This window comes from Symphalangus syndactylus, chromosome 17 (assembly GCF_028878055.3).
Source record: "Symphalangus syndactylus isolate Jambi chromosome 17, NHGRI_mSymSyn1-v2.1_pri, whole genome shotgun sequence".
NCBI lineage: Eukaryota > Metazoa > Chordata > Mammalia > Primates > Hylobatidae > Symphalangus > Symphalangus syndactylus.
The window spans coordinates 19,784,594-19,799,983 of record NC_072439.2 but is presented as its reverse complement, the minus strand read 5'-3'; the positions used below and the strand labels follow the sequence as shown (position 1 = coordinate 19,799,983).

Genomic DNA, 15,390 nt, shown 5'->3' with positions numbered 1-15,390 from the left:
TTGACACCCTCTTCAAAGAGTAATTGACCATAAGTGTGAGGGTTTATTTCTAGACCCTCAACTCTATCCCATTTGTCTTTAAGTCCATTCTTTTGCCAGCAGCTTCTGTTTTAATGATTGTACTCCTTTGTGAGATTTCAGATAAGAAAGATCAAGCCCTACAATTTATTTTGGCAAGATTGTTTCGGCTATTCATGGGTACTTTTTTGAAAGGTGGGAGGCCAATATTTCACAATTGGGAAAGCCTTTTCTGTCTTCTTCAGGGGGAAATTTGGGAGAACCTTTTAAGAAACTTTATGTAAGTAGGTAAACTGTCACCACTTTATTTGCTGAAGTGCTATGTTAAAGTGTGCATTGCCTCTTGTTGTTGTGAGACCCTGGAAGCACCTGCCCACGTGGTGAGAGTGGATTCCATGATGAGGGGCAGAGAGGACATTGTTTTGGGATACAATGTTGTTGGGCGAGTTGAATATGTCTCTACTTCTTTGTCTCTGTACAGTAGGTGTAGGGACCAGCCCCGCAGGGTCGGTGGGTTTTTCTCCCCATGTGCAGAGATGAGAGATTGTAGAAATAAAGACAAAAGAGAAAAAGATAAAAGAAAAGACAGCTGGGCCCGGGGGACGACTACCACCAAGATGCGGAGACCGGTAGTGGCCCCGAATGCCAGGCTGTGCTGATATTTATTGGATACAAGACAAAGGGGCAGGATAAGGAGTGTGAGCCATCTCCAATGATAGATAAGTTCACGTGGGTCACGTGTCCGCTTGGCAATGGGTGTCTTCCCAGAGGCTGGCGTTACTGCTAGACGAAGGAGCCTTCTAGTGGCCCTGTCTGGGCATAACAGTAGGCTCACACTCTTGTCTTCTGGTCACTTCTCACTATGTCTCCTCAGCTCCTATCTCTGTATGGCCTGGCTTTTCCTAGGTTATGATTATAGAGCGATGATTATTATAATATTGGAATAAAGAGTAATTGCTACCAATAATGATTAGCGACATTCATATATAATCATATCTAAGATCTATATCTGGTATAACTATTCTTCTTTTATGTTTTGTTATAGTATAACAGATCATGCCCTCGGTCTCTTGCCTCGGCATCTGGGTGGCTTTCCACCCACAAATGGCCATCTCCATTGGATACAGTAGGTTTTGAAATCCTTGTTTATCCTCTGGGGTCTGGGTCTTGGCTTACCTGTTAGCTGCAGCTGAGAGCAGAGTGAAAGTAGGTGGGGCTCAGAGAAGCCAGGAAAGTCTGACTCTTAGAAACTGTGGGTCAGCAGATTGGTGTCCTCAGGGGTAAATGGGCCATGCCGGTAGCCACTGCAGTGGACTGCAAGAAGGTAAGGGATGCTGGGTATCCCATGTTCTCTGTCAGCTCTGCAGCTGAAGATTTGGGCCCTGGGCTGGTATGGCCCTGCAGCTGGGGAAGGGTATACAGGGATGGCTGCATATCAGGACCAAGTACATCTCATCTTCTTAGGCATTGTTACCGCAGATGGAGGGTTCTCTTCAGAGACCAGGCCTGGACACATGGGAGGGCCCACCCCATTCTTTTAAAATTATTTTAAGAGAACAGTATTAGCAAATGTGGTACATGTTTTATTCTGCTAGAATCAGTATTACTGTCACGTTTTACAATGTATCTCTTAGGAAACAGCGAGAGCCATCCACACAATGTGCATTTAAAGGGGACTCTACTATGATTTCAGCTTTCCTACCTCTTTATAGAAACCATCCTCTCTGCAAACACACAGGCAATATCTCCGTGTTCATTTCTATTGGGAGCCCTGTATGCAAGGTGGAGAGAGCCACATTTCCCCCTGAGATGTTATGTAAAAGTTTGAGGTTGAGAGGACATATCCGACACTCTGTTGTTACCCTCAGAAGCTACTACATGTGAAATTCTAATGACTGCATTATCCCGCCAAGTGAAAGAGGCAGGCATGAGCAAGGACAGTTAAGAGGGGTGAGAGCCTCGTCATGATGGGGAGTCTTGTTCTGACATCTTGGGAAAAACTGTCCACAGTGGGAAGTCATCAGCTTGTTGTCGTGGTTTACAGTTTGGGCGGCTGTCGTTATGGTATCGAACATTTTGGTGAGCTCTGAGTGGCTCACGCTTCAGGTCCAAGGTTTTCCCGTGAAATTTACATTGAGTTGTTCACCTCCAGCTTATAGGGCTTCTGGAACAGCGTGGGTCTTGCTCTTAGTGATTCCATGGGAGAAAATGGAATTGGAGGAACTGGTAGAATTCAGGGTAATGTCCACTCTGCAGATGGATAATAAAAACACAGAAACAATGAACAGGGCTGCAATCTCATAACAGGTGTACTACAGTTTTTATTTTCCACATAATTTTTCTCTCTATGGGCATCTCTATTTTTACCAATGATAATTTCAGTAGAATAAGTGTGTTTGTAAAATAGGTTGAGTTTCTTTAAACTTGGTCTGATTCTTTACATAAGTGCGGCAAGAGTAGCAATGGACCATGTGGACGCTCTTTTAAAATTTTCTTTGCTCTAAGTTTTTAAAAGGAATCTCAGATTAAACTTTTACAAAACTCTTGAGAATAGGAAGCCAAACCAAGGCTGACTTCAGACTTTGTCTGCGGTTCATATTGGTTCATTCTATCTATATTCTTAAATATAACATCCCAGTCAAAGCCTTGGTAATATAACCAATGATTTCAAATGTGTCCTGTTACAAAGAGAGCAGATCGTTACTGTACTTGTGCAAACATGTGTATTACCATAAACATATCAATACTCATGAATAGTTGCCCAATTCTGGGGCAGTCAGGTAGAGAGCAAAAGTAAATGTTTCAATTATCATTCCCAGAAGTATAGTTTATTGAACTGGTATAAGCTATAGATAGATTAAAAGAGAAAAATTCCATAAATCTAGAAAACATACCATTTAAAGAATCAGCAAATTTTCAAATAAAAATCATAAAAACATTATCCTCATTATTATCAATTATTTCAATGAAATCAATGTTTTTCCTGCTTGGTCTAGGCTGGGAATTTTATGAAGATATCAGCCTGTTTGTTAAAGTTTTGGAAGTTCTTAGAGAAATTGGGAGGGTTCAGGAGGATAATTTGGGATTTGCTTGTGCCCATGGGACACAGGCTGGGAATAAAAATGTTTTCCTGACTCTTCTCTGGAAGCCAGATACGCTCCACCTAAAACCCTATTGCCAAGCATGCTGGGATCCACTTACCAGGGACTTTGACTGTCACGGATTTGGAGCTTTCCTTGCCAGTGGCTGAGTTACGAACAGAGCAAGCATAGAGCCCGCTATGCTTTGTAGTAATTTGGGGGATAGAGAGCTTTTGTCCTGATAGGTGAAACTTCCCATTAATTGTCCAAGAATACTCTGCCGGTGGGTTAGAGTCGGCGACGCAGGACAGGGAGAGGTTTTCCCCTTTATGGTAATAGGTGAATGCAGGGTAAATTCTGGGGAGGTCTGGACCATCTGGAGCAAAAAGAATAAAGCCACAGGTGATGTCGTCCACAGGAAGGGGATGCTCCTGGTCTCTTAAAGGAACACAGTGACCTTCGAGCCAAGACACACCCTCAAGTCCCAGCCAAACCCCCTCTATGTTCACTGAGCCAAAGCCTGAGGTATTCACCTGTTTCTCCCATCGCAAGCTGTGGGCCCCAAGTCTCCCATGACAAGAGTGTCTCCTCCCCTTATATTCTTGGTTAAGGCTGTGCCTACCCAGGTTTTCCCAGGGCAGGGAGTCATGGCCAGCTCGGATGTCCAGAAGTAAAGGTGTCTATACTTGGACCGGAGAGAGACTGAGAGGCCTGGCCTCTGGTCATTTGGACTTAAGCCGATATCCTAGCCCACAGAGGAACAAAAGATACTCACAGAGGACATTCACGGTGACTGGGTCGCTGAGGATGCCACCATATTGGTCCCGTATTTCACATTGATAGGGTCCTGTTTCATTTCTCGTGACACTGGGTAGAATGAGGATCCTGTTTTCAATGGGTCGCTTTACGCTGGGACTGACCGGGAGGCTCTGACCATTTAGCCACCACATGTAGGTGTAGTTCTCACTCTTAGGTTCGCAGGTGAAGGTTAAGACGTCCGTATTCTCCCTGGGGTTTAAGTTGTTGATGGTGATATACGGCTTGGGCAGCTTCGCTGTGTGGATAACAGAGAGAAGATTGTGCCATGTGGCACCTTTGATTCCTCCACAGGCATCCTTCAATCAGAGTGGCATCTCCCACCTCTCAGCCCCCCCAAGTCCTTGAAAGCCAATAGCTGGTGCGTGTGTCACAAGACAGATGCATGATGATCTAAGGGCTCAAAGACTGTGAGGCCGCCTGCTCTTAGGGAAGCACAGACTTTCTCAAGTGTCAATTGAGCAGCAGTTTTGGGTCATGGACAGACGCGTCAGTGGGAGTCACAGCCCCTGGTACCCCTCCGAGTCCCTCCCTCATCAGTTGACTGGCTGGCTCACCTTGGGTTCCTTACCTGGAATGTGCAACTGCTGGGCCCTTTCCAAATTCCATCCTAGTTTGCCCCCCTAGTTGTGATTTCCCTGCAGCTTCCATTTCCAAGGACATTCTAGAGATGAGTAATAATGGGACTTCCCATTGTCCTGAAACCCTGAAGATACTGAGCAGCCTGGGCTGGGACTGGATGTTTCAGCAGAAATAACACAGGGGAGACCAGAGTCAAGCCTGGAGGTCAGTTCAGTCATCAGGCAGTAGAGGCACAAGGTGGGGCAGTTTTTTGCAGGTGTTTCATGATGAGTTACTTGAACCAGTGACCTCTAAAGATAGAGCAGAGTACAAGGAATGATCTAGAAAGAGTGAAGGGGACAGGCAAGAACTGGTGGCTTTGGAGCAGAACCATGTTCCCTGTCCTGGGTTCTTTAAGTTTCCTCTCCTTCTTCAGAGGGCAGGTGAGGACCATGTGAATCTTTCCAGAAATACATGTGGACATTTGCAAATGCAGAACTGACTGGTGGAAAGAGTGGGAATGAACTGCTGGAAATCTGGTCCTCGTGGGCCATGTGTGTTTGATGGATATGAGACAAATTTGGAGAGAAGTTTTAGAAATATTTTCTTTCATTGAACATTCTACTCTCTGATTCCGTGGTTTCGACTACTCTAGGGACCTCATGTAAGTGGATTCCAGAGTGAATATGAGAAGAGACTGCTGGTTGCCAGGAGCTGGGAGTGGGGAGCATCAGAAGTTGTTCATGGCTGTGCAGTTTCAGTTATGCAAGGTGGGGAGGTTCTAGAGATCTGCTGTACAGCTTGATGCCTATAGTTCACATAGATTGAGTACTTCTTCTGCATAAGACTTAGGACAAAAAGTGTTTTGGATTTCTGACATTTTTTGATTCTGAAATATTTGTCATATACTTACTGGTTTAGCATCCCAAATCTGAAAGATTCAAAATCTAAAATGCTTCAGTGAGCATTTTTTTTCAGCATCAAATTAGTAGGCAAAAGTGGGTGGTGATAAGCCAAATATATTCTTGCCTTTTTTTTTTTTCCTCTCACCACGTTTCTAGCTTGGTGATTAGTTTTCGGTCAATTCCATACTGGCCGTGCTGCACTGGTATATTTTTGAAGGCTTTGGGATGCGAGAAAGGCTGATTGCTATTTTCTATGTCATCAGAACTTTCCACCTTTTCATGGTTGCATCTTTTTCTCAGTGTTTCTGTTGTGGCAGTCATTAATAAGAGCCTGTCAGGTCAGATTTAGGACAGAGTTTTCTAATTCTGCAAAAAATGTTACTGGGATTCTGGTAGGGGTTGCATTGAATCTGCAACTCACTTTGGATAGTATTATCTTTCTAAGAATATTGATTCTTCCAATCCGTGAAAATGAAATGTCTTTCCATATATTGATATCGTCTTTAATTTATTTCAGCAATATTTTGTAGTTTTCACGGTATAATCATTTGACCTTTTTGGTTAAACTTATTATGAAATGTTTTATTCCTTTTGATTTTAATGTGAATTGAAATTCTTTTCTTAATTTCCTTTGAGATTGTTCATTGTTAGTGTACCGTTTAAAGAATGATCTAGAAAGAGTGAAGGGGACAGGCAAAAGCTGGTGGTTTTGGAGCAGAAACATATTCCCTGTCCTGGGTTTTTGATTTTCCCTCCCCTTTGCAGAGGGCAGGTGGCTCTTCCCTGATAGTTAGATAGACTGCACTGGAAAACATATTGCCAATGCTCCAGGGATCCACTTACCAGGGACTATGATGCTCTTGATTATGAGATTTGTTCCACCAGTGGCTGAGTTATGGCTGAAACAGACATAGACCCCTCTGTATGTTTTAGTGATTTGGGGGATAAAGAACACTTGTGCTGATTGCTGGAACTTCCCATCAATCAGCCAAGAATGCTCTGCCAGTGGATGAGAGTCTGTGAGGCAGGAGAGCTTGGGGACTTCCCCTGTATGGTAATAGGTGTATGAGGAAGAAATGGTGGGGGCATCCAGGCCATCTGGAGCAAAGAGAATAAAGTCACAGGAGATATTGTCAGAGGGAAGGGAAACTCCTGGTCTGTGGAAAGGCCACAGTGACCCTGTGAGCCAAGTCACAACACTGAAGTCCCAGCCAAATCCCCTCTGTGTTCACTGATCTGGTGCCTGAGACATTCACCTGTTTCTCCCATCACAAGCTGTGGAGCCTGAGTCTCCATGACAGGAGCAGCCTCTTTTCTCCTATTGTTGATCAAGCCTAGGCCTACTCTGGTTTGCCTGGGGCAGAAAGTCATGGCCAGCTTTGATGTCCAGGGGTAAAGGTCTCTGTACTTGGACCTGAGAGGGACTGAGAGGCCTGGCCTCTGACCATGTGTATTTGGGATGGCAGCCTGGCTCCCAGAGGAACAGAAGATACTCACGGAGGAGATTCAGGGTGACTGGGTCACTGTGGCTGGCACTCACTGGGTTCCGTATTTCACATTCATAGGGTCCTGCAATATCCTTTGTGACACCAAATAGAATGAGGGTCCTGTTGGCTTCGGACAGCTGCAACCTGTGAGTCACAGGGAGGCTCTGACCATTCATCCACCACAGGTAGCTTGCGTCCGGAGTCTCAGGATCACAGGTTAAGATCACAGCCTCCATGGCCTCCCTGGTGTTTAAGTTGCTGCTGGAGATGGAGGGCTTGGGAGTCTCCGCTGTGCAGAAAACAGAGAGAAGATTGCCCTGTGTGGCACCTTTGATTCCTCCAAAGGCGTTTTCCAATCAGAGTTGGCATTTCCCACCTCTCAGTCCACCCAAGCCCTTAAAAGCCCATGGCAGGTGTGTGTGTGTTACAAGAGAGATGCATGGCAATCTGAGGGCTCAGAGATTGTGGGGCTGCCTACTTTATGTGGGAGAAGCACAGACTTTCTTAAGTGTGAATTGAGCAGCAGCATTGGGTCATGGAAAGACACAGGACCAGCAGTCACAGCCCCTGGTGCCTCTCTGAGTCCCTCCGTCTCCAACTGCCTGCCTGGCCCACCTTGTGGTCCTCACTTGGAGCATGCAGTGCTGGAATCTTCTTAGTTTCCGTCTTACTTTGCCCCCCGAGGTATGTTTTCTCTGCAGCTTCCCTTTCCAAGGACGTCCTAGAGATGGATGATGAAACTTCCCATTGTCCTTAAACCCTTTGGGTACTGGAAAGCCTGGCCTGGGACTGGGTACTTCAGCAGAAATAACACAGGGGAGACCAGAATGAAGCCTGGAGGTCAGTTCAGTCATCAGGCAGTGGAGCCACAAGGTGGGGCCGTTTTCCCAGGTGTCTCATAGTGACAGACTTGAGCCAGTGACCTCTAAAGATAGAGGAGAGTCCAAGGAATGACCTACAAAGAGTGAAGGGGACAGGCAAGAGCTGCTAGCTTTGGACCAAGACCATGTTGCCTGCCCTGGGTCCATGATGCTCCCCTCCCCCTGTAGAGGGCAGGTGAGGACCGTGTGGATATTTCCAGAAATACATGTGGATGTTTGCAAATGCAGAACTGACTGGTGGAAAGGGCGAACATGAACTGATGATGAAAGTCTGGCCCTCATGGACCATATGTGTTTGGTGGATATTAGACCAATATTTGGGAAGAAGTGTTGCAGATACTTTCTCTCATTAGACATTCTACTCTGTGATTCTGAGTTTGACTACTCTATGTACCTCATATCAGTGGATTCCAGAGTGAATCAGAGAGTAGAATAGAAGTCTCCAGGAGCTGGGATCAGGGGAATAGGGTGTTGTTCCGTGGGCGTGCGGTTTCAGTTATGCAGGAAGAGGAGGTTCTAGAGATCTCCTGTACAGCCTCATGCCTATAGTTCACACAGATAAAGTGCTCCTTATGCAGAAAGCTTAAAACCAAGTGTTTTGGATTTCTCATTTTTTTTTATTTTGGAATATTTGCAGTATATGTACTGGTTTAGCATCCCAAATCTGAAAAATTTAAAATCCAAAACGCAGCAGTGAGCACTTCTTTTTAACATCAGATCGGTGGTCAGAAGTGTTGAGTTTTGGAGCATTTCAGATTTTGGATTTCTGGATTTGGGATGCTCAATCTGTAATACTGGAATTTTCCCATAAAAAGTTGTCCGGGGTTTAGACCTCATGTCATGTTCTGACTCCAGTAACAAACAAAAAAAAATTTAGAGGAAACATTAAAATGTTTTCATAAGTGGAAATTTTTACTGATGGTTCAAACATCTAAGATCAATTTCTGGTAGTAGTATTTCTCTCGAGACCAAAATAAGGTTGAGGTGTGCCATGAATTCCAGCAGGATCACATGATGCTCAAAGAAAGATGCCAAAGGTGATTTGAAATTAGCAACTCCTTAAGTAGAGAGAGTCCCGTTAAAAGGACAGAACTGGTCAGTGCGTCAATTACATAAAGGGAGGAATGACGCCAAATTAAAAGAAGCGATGTGTGTTATGTTAGTAAATATAGAAAGAACTCCCTGCTTCTAATTTCTGTGCAGAGTTAGGAAAAATGGGGAGGACCCCAAAACTGGTATGTGAAATGCTTTCTTCATTTTCTCTTAAGCTCAGGAAACACCGCTAGAGTGTAAGTTTGTGTGAATTAGGAAGAATCTAAGTGAGATGCCAATGGCTCGTGTGTCTCCCCACACGAAGAACTCCAACTTATGAAAATGGCCTCATCATGAGGAAACAGTTGTATGTGGCACAGGCAGTAAAACCATCAGATAGCGCCCACCTGGCCACCTCCAACTGGTCCCCAAAACCACCAGTATTCCCATTACGTGTATGTTACAGCCTTTGTAGTTGTCCCACAACTAGAAAATTTAAAAATTGCTATTGTCAAAACAAAATATTAAATATGAAGTTGAATATGTTGTTCCACTTTTTTTTCCCCACTCTTTTTGAACTTTCCTGTTTCAGTTTTGGAAGTTTCTATTGACACATCCTCAAGCTAGGGATTCTTTCCTCAGCTGTGTGCAGTCTACCAGTAAGCATCAAAAACATTCTTCATTTCTCTAACAGCATTTTTTTTTTTTTCTGAGACAGAGTCTCGCTCTGTCGCCCAGGCTGGAGTGCAGTGGCATGATCTCAGCTCACTGCAAACTCTGCCTCCGGGGTTCACGCCATTCTCCTGTCTCGGAAGTAGCTGGGACTACAGGCCCCCGCCACCACGCCTGGCTAATTTTTTGTATTTTTAGTAGAGACGGGGTTTCACCATGTTAGCCAGGGTTATCTCTATCTCCTGACCTTGTGCCCGCCTCGGCCTCCCAAAGTGCTGGCATTATAGGTGTGAGCCACTGTGCCCAGCCGTCTCTGAGGGATTTTAGCGAGTTGTTGACTTTTGAGTTTGTTCAGCTTTTTACTTAGTGTGAGAACCGAGTGGCAAATTTCAAGCTTGTCATGTGCCTGACAGGAAGCCAGAAGTCTCTAGGAAGTGACCAGAGAAAGTGAGCTCCATAGCAGGTTGAGGATGGAGTCACGATTGAAACAGGTGAAATGAGCCCATGGGCTTTGGGGACTGCAGGCCTATCCAGCCTCTGACACCCTGGTGAGTCGTGCAAAGATTACAACAGTGACAGCAAACTAGCATGGCTGACTCCATCTGGCATCTAGTCTCAGGCTGGCTGTCCTCACTCATTCCTGGGCATAGGCCAGGCTAACCTTGGGAGGAATTTAGTTTATGGTTTAACCTTGAAGCAAGAATGATAATAGTTCCTCCATAAAACTAACACCCTTACTTTGCCCAGGGACTGCCTTTGTAAAACTAGTGAAAGACCATGAGATTAAGATGATAGGAGGGAACTGAATTGTGCTAAAATGTAGGCACAGTTTCTATAATCCCTGACTGCTCAAATGTCATTTGGCCAGAGTTTACAAAATTTGTAACTAATTGCTCCTGTAGATAACATCACTATTGTAGAACGTGAGATTGGTCTTTTGAGATGTTTCTCATTCTTTTGCATTCTGGTAACCGGCTGACCTCATCCATACCTATGACTAATGGCTCAGCCTGTCATGTGGTCCCTACCTAGAGGCGGATTCAAGCACAAACAGATCATTTCCCTCCGCCCGCATGATTCCGTCACCAAACAATCAGCAGTACTCATTTTTTTAGTCCTGTGCCCCTGAAACTATCCTTGAAAATCTCTAACCCCTGATCCACCGAGGAGGCTGATTTGAGGAATAATAAACCTCCGTCATCCTGTTTGGCAGACTTGGAGTCATTAAAATCTTTCTTGACTACAAATCACCATTTCAATAAATTTTTTTTTTTTTTTTTTTTTTTTTTTTTTTTTTTTTTTTTTTTTTTTGCGCAGGAGGCCAGAAGAACTTGTCTGGCAATTCTAAGAGTGGATGGAGGAACTGCCTATCCCTGTCCCATGGTCTTGTCCACAGGTCAGCCTCAGAAAGGGAAAGAGCCCTGGATGGGAATACAGTGGAAGGTCATTCTCTTAGTGACCTGGGGACATTGGCTCGAGATGAAGCCTGGCAGGAGTGGCAACTCCAGTGATTTCTGCACCTTTCCTATTTCCTGGGAGGTGGGCCAGGCCACAGTGTTAGTGGGAAGGGAACAGAACAGCCAGCCTAGTTAGAGGGAGTGTCTGGGGAAGGCCTACGGGTGGAGGAAGAAGCTGTGCAGGACAGGGCTTGCCAGTCAGAATGAAGTGGGAGGAAGATGAGGGACACAGAGAAGCAGAGAGAGGCAGAGACACCATGGCAGTGAGCAGTGAGGGCTACACTGACTTCAGAGACCCCAGGGACCAGGTGCCCCCAGTTCCACAGTCCAGGACCAAGGAGCCCTGAAAACCCTCTGGTGGCCAAAGAGCTTCAGAGTTACACGAGGTGGGGTGGCTTTAGGGGCAAGAGGTAGTCGGGGGATGAAACGTGGGTGTCAGCCTCTGAAGGACAAGGGACAGGTGTGGCTAGAACCTCCTAGGATTCTGCATCCAAGATCCTGTCTCTAAAGAGGTTTTGGATCATTCGATTCTTCATTCGATTCCTTCATTTGTTATGTGAGAGCTCCTGAGTGTGTCTCTCTCACTGGGCCTGTGCTAGTGTAGGGTGTGAGTGCGGAAAGAAAACAATGTCCTCTCCTTGATCCTCTCATGACAGTGACATGGACACTTTGGGAAACACACGATTTCAGGTTCAGGGATGGGGGTGAAGATATGAGAAGGAGGCCTGGACATTTTTTTTGCACTGACTCTGACGGTTGAGGCAGGTGATTTAGTTCTGGAGTACAGACTACTCAGCTGACCATTTGCTCTCACTCCTCTGAGGTGTTAGATGCCTAAGAAGAGAGGATTTGAGCCAATAAATGACTATGGGGTCCTTGGAACCCAGTAAGCCCTCACTTCTGGTGGAGGAGAGGCTGGGCCTGTGGCTGCAGACAGACGTCATGTGACCCTGATCTCCCCTTTGTGTTTGTGTGACTCTGGTTCAGTGACTGTGCCTTCCTGTGCCTCAGTTTTCTCTCAGTCAAATAAGGTAAATGGCAAATGGACTGTGGCTTTTCATGCTATCTGTGAATAAATTTTATATTATTCACAGTCACCTGACCTAATGCTTGGCACAGTGGAGGTGTTCACACAAACAGCATTTATTACTCATTTGCTTCCATGAGAAAGCATCTTTAGGTCAGATCCCTGTGGACAAGCTGCTACCAGGTACATCTTCTCTCTTCTGTTTCTGCTTCTGGGGACATTAGACTTTCTAAGGACTGCCTAAGCCTCCCAGGGCAGTTGGCTGATGGTCTACAAAGCTTGTCTTTCTGTCCTCTCCACTGTGAGTCTCAGGTGAAGAAAGCTCTGTCCTTGCCCAGATGAGGCTCTGAGGGCTGAGCCCTGGCTGGTGAGCAGCTCCAGGAGACACAGTCCTCAGACAGCTGGTAAATCCTTGGTCCCAGTAAGCCCTGCCCAAGAAGCCACAGCCCAGCCCTGGCACAGGCTCCTCAGCTTTATCTGGAGTAAGGATTTAGGGACAGAGGTCTGGGCTTGAGGTTTCTAGGGCTGAGCTTCTCTGAGAGTATCTCAGGGGGCCCCTCAGGCCAAGCTCTACTCAGTTCTCCAGGGTCTTTCTCAGGGTGAAATTTATGAAGAGGGCATGATGTGCTTGGCTGAGACTGATCTCCTGCTGCTGAGTCCCCCCATCAGACTGTCCTTCCTCTGCAGCAAGTGTCTGCAGGGTCTGGATGCGGGAAAGGAATTCTGATCTGTTGAAATTTGTCTCCTCTGTGTGTGTCCTGCACTAAATGCCCAAACCCCAGCATGGGACATAATGCAGAGAGGGCCACAGGCATAGTCCAAGCCTGACAATCCTGTGTGTGTGAAGTAGAAATGACCCCTGCCGCCCAACACCCAGGGATCATGTGGAATCACTCACAGTATAAGGTGACGGTGAAATGTCCAGTTATTCCTGTAGTCTCATCACCTCGCTTTATGATGTGTAAGTTGTAGGATCCTGCGTCCTCCCGGGTGACTTTCTGGATGAGCAGGGATGCATTTGAATATACTGTTTCTCGCCCACTGTATGCAGGCCCAGGTATAATTGTTTGACTGTCTGCTATATATGATATAATGTAATGGTAGAGGTCCGTCATTTGCCCTTTGTACCACATGTAGCCAGCAAGATTCTGGGGCAAATTGTGGACAAGTAGAAGGACATCCTTCCCCTCGGAAATTTTGGGTGGCTGGGCTTCAATCATGACTTGGGCAGTGGTGGGCGGGTTCCAGAAGTTTAAAAGTGATGCTAGGAGGTGGAGAGAGCATCAGTTAATATTGAGACCTATGTACTGGGGTGAAAAGATGGGGCCCTGGGTCCTGAGAAGGTCTCTTCAATCCTCAGCCTTGAAGACACACACACACACACACACACACACACACACAAAATGGACGTGTGTGTGTGTGTGTGTATGTGTGTGTGTCCTACTGTCCTACTAGGTCAAGGTCAGCACCATGACCCCCATTCCTTCAACACTTCTGACCTTGGCATTTTTCTGTTTGGAATCCTCTTCCCCAGGGGTCCGCATGGCCCCCTCCACACTGCCCTCAGGTCCTGCTCACATCAGGGCATCGTTAGACTTCTTTCCTGACACCTCCTTCAGAGACCCTGGCTCTTCCCTTTCTGACCTTTCCCTGCTGTGCTCCCTCCAGGGTTCTTGTCAACACCTGACCTCACATTCTAGATCTCTTTGCATGTCTGTCTTCCTCCTCATGACAGCGTGAGCTCCGCGAGGACAGGGACTTTTGTGATCTTGGTTGCACCCCAGTGCAGACTGCACTGGAAGGAGCAGGCTGCAGACTCCTGTAGATGTGAGAGTTCTCAGGGCCCTCTACGCCCTGGGTGTTTTTTTTCCCCCAATTGTTGAGGTTTTTTGCTGAGGACAGTGTTTCATGCCCTGCTTATATTTTTATTTGAAGTATCACCTGATGTAGTTGTTATTATCATTTTTGAAAATGTGGTGGCCCCTGATGATTAATCAGGAAAACAGAACACTTAAGATTTTCCTACATCTTACCAATTCTGGTTCAATGTGGCTTTCCTGTTTTGACCCCTGTCCCTCTCTGGTGTATTTTCCCCTATCCAGGCTCCAACAGAGCCTTCTTTCCTTTTTTTCTTTTCTCTTTTTTTCTTTCTTTCTTTATTTCTTTTTTTTTGAGACGGAGTCTCGTACTGTCGCCCGGGCTGGCGTGCGGTGGCGCTGTCTTGGCTCCCTGCAACTTCTGCCTCCTGGGTTCACGTGATTCTCCTGCCTCAGCCTTTTGAGTAGCTAGGATTATAGGAGCACACCACCATACCTGGTTAATTTTTTGTATTTTTAGTAGAGACAGGGCTTCACTCTGTTGGCCGGGCTGATCTTGAACTCTTGATCTCGTGATGCACCCACCTCAGCCTCCGAAATTGCTGGCTTCTTTTATTTTTTAGAACCCCATCCTCTCTAGGAGACCCCATCCAGTGACTCTACTTACTCCTCCTGTCCTCTCCCAGGAAGTTCTCTCCTCACCTGTGAGCAGGAGCCCCTTCCAGGTGATGTGCTGTGTGCACGGAGGGGCTGACAGGGGCCCCATGGTCTCTGCTGCCTGTGTGTTCTCCTCTGTGGAGTTGAGCCTAGGATCCAGAAGCTTCCTGAGCACGGCTGTCAGCTGTGCTGTCCTTCCTCCTTCTGCGCTGAGCCTCTTCCCGGGGTAGGAGCACTTCTCAAGCTCATGGGCGGGGTCAGGCCCAGGAGACCTCTCTGTCCCCTCCTCTCTCAGTCCTGCCTCCTTGTCCCTCCTTCTGTTTTTCCTTTTGTCTGTGTTTCAGGCCCTGGGAATTGTGGAGTCCTCTGCCTTTTTCGACAGTGATTCTTTCACCAAACCTCAACACACTCTTTGTGCAGACACACACACACATGCACACAGAAGAGACACACACAGACCCACACAGTCACACACATACCCTGCCGGTTGGGCAAGCACAGTCCTGGGCCTCAGCCTCCTGCTGTCCCCATGGCTCTGGGTCGGGGTGCACATTCACGGCCTTTGCCCTCTTTCATCCCCATCTGGCTCTCCCCTTCAGTGCAGGAGGCTGCAGCTGCACCAGGTCCCTGTCACAGTGACGCCCCATTGTGCTGTGGGTGAGCTGTGTGTTGCCTGGTGAGAGGGACCCTTCCTTTCTGTAATCGTGTCTAGCTTGGCTGCAGCTTCCAAAGATGGACATTCAGGACCTGGGTGTCCCAGAGGAAACTGTCCTTCGTGGAGGTGTGCAGGGTGAATCTCTCATGCCTCTTGGGAGGTGAGGCCTGTGCTGGTTGCTCAGTGGGGGCTGTGAGTCCCATAGTCAAAGGGACAGTTCTCGGTCACACTATGGGTCCCTGGGGTCTGGCGGCTGAGCTGGGGCTCAGGGTTTCTCATGTTCTTCCTGACCATCTTTGAGGTCCTCTCTTCTCTGCCCAGCTGA

At 46.7% G+C, this 15,390-nt stretch overlaps 1 protein-coding gene across 3 annotated transcripts; it reads right to left on the bottom strand.

Moving 5' to 3' along the window:
• Window positions 1–1,578: 1,578 nt before the first annotated feature.
• Window positions 1,579–14,651, bottom strand: LOC129466590 (pregnancy-specific beta-1-glycoprotein 7). Of its 3 annotated transcripts, none has more exons than XM_063621037.1 (6): window positions 14,456–14,651; window positions 12,835–13,200; window positions 6,878–7,156; window positions 3,874–4,152; window positions 3,220–3,474; window positions 1,579–2,268 (listed from the first exon to the last, which is right to left on the bottom strand). In XM_063621037.1, the coding sequence occupies exons 1-6, from the start codon at window positions 14,517–14,519 to the stop codon at window positions 2,252–2,254; spliced, it is 1,260 nt and encodes a 419-aa protein (XP_063477107.1). In that variant the 5' UTR covers window positions 14,520–14,651; the 3' UTR covers window positions 1,579–2,251. The 3 variants fall into 3 exon arrangements, with proteins under 3 accessions (XP_063477107.1, XP_063477108.1, XP_055106325.2); XM_055250350.2 differs by lacking the exon at window positions 1,579–2,268 and adding an exon at window positions 2,821–2,864 and having other exon boundaries at window positions 14,456–14,649; XM_063621038.1 differs by lacking the exon at window positions 12,835–13,200 and having other exon boundaries at window positions 14,456–14,650.
• Between the last annotated feature and the right edge of the window lie 739 nt (window positions 14,652–15,390).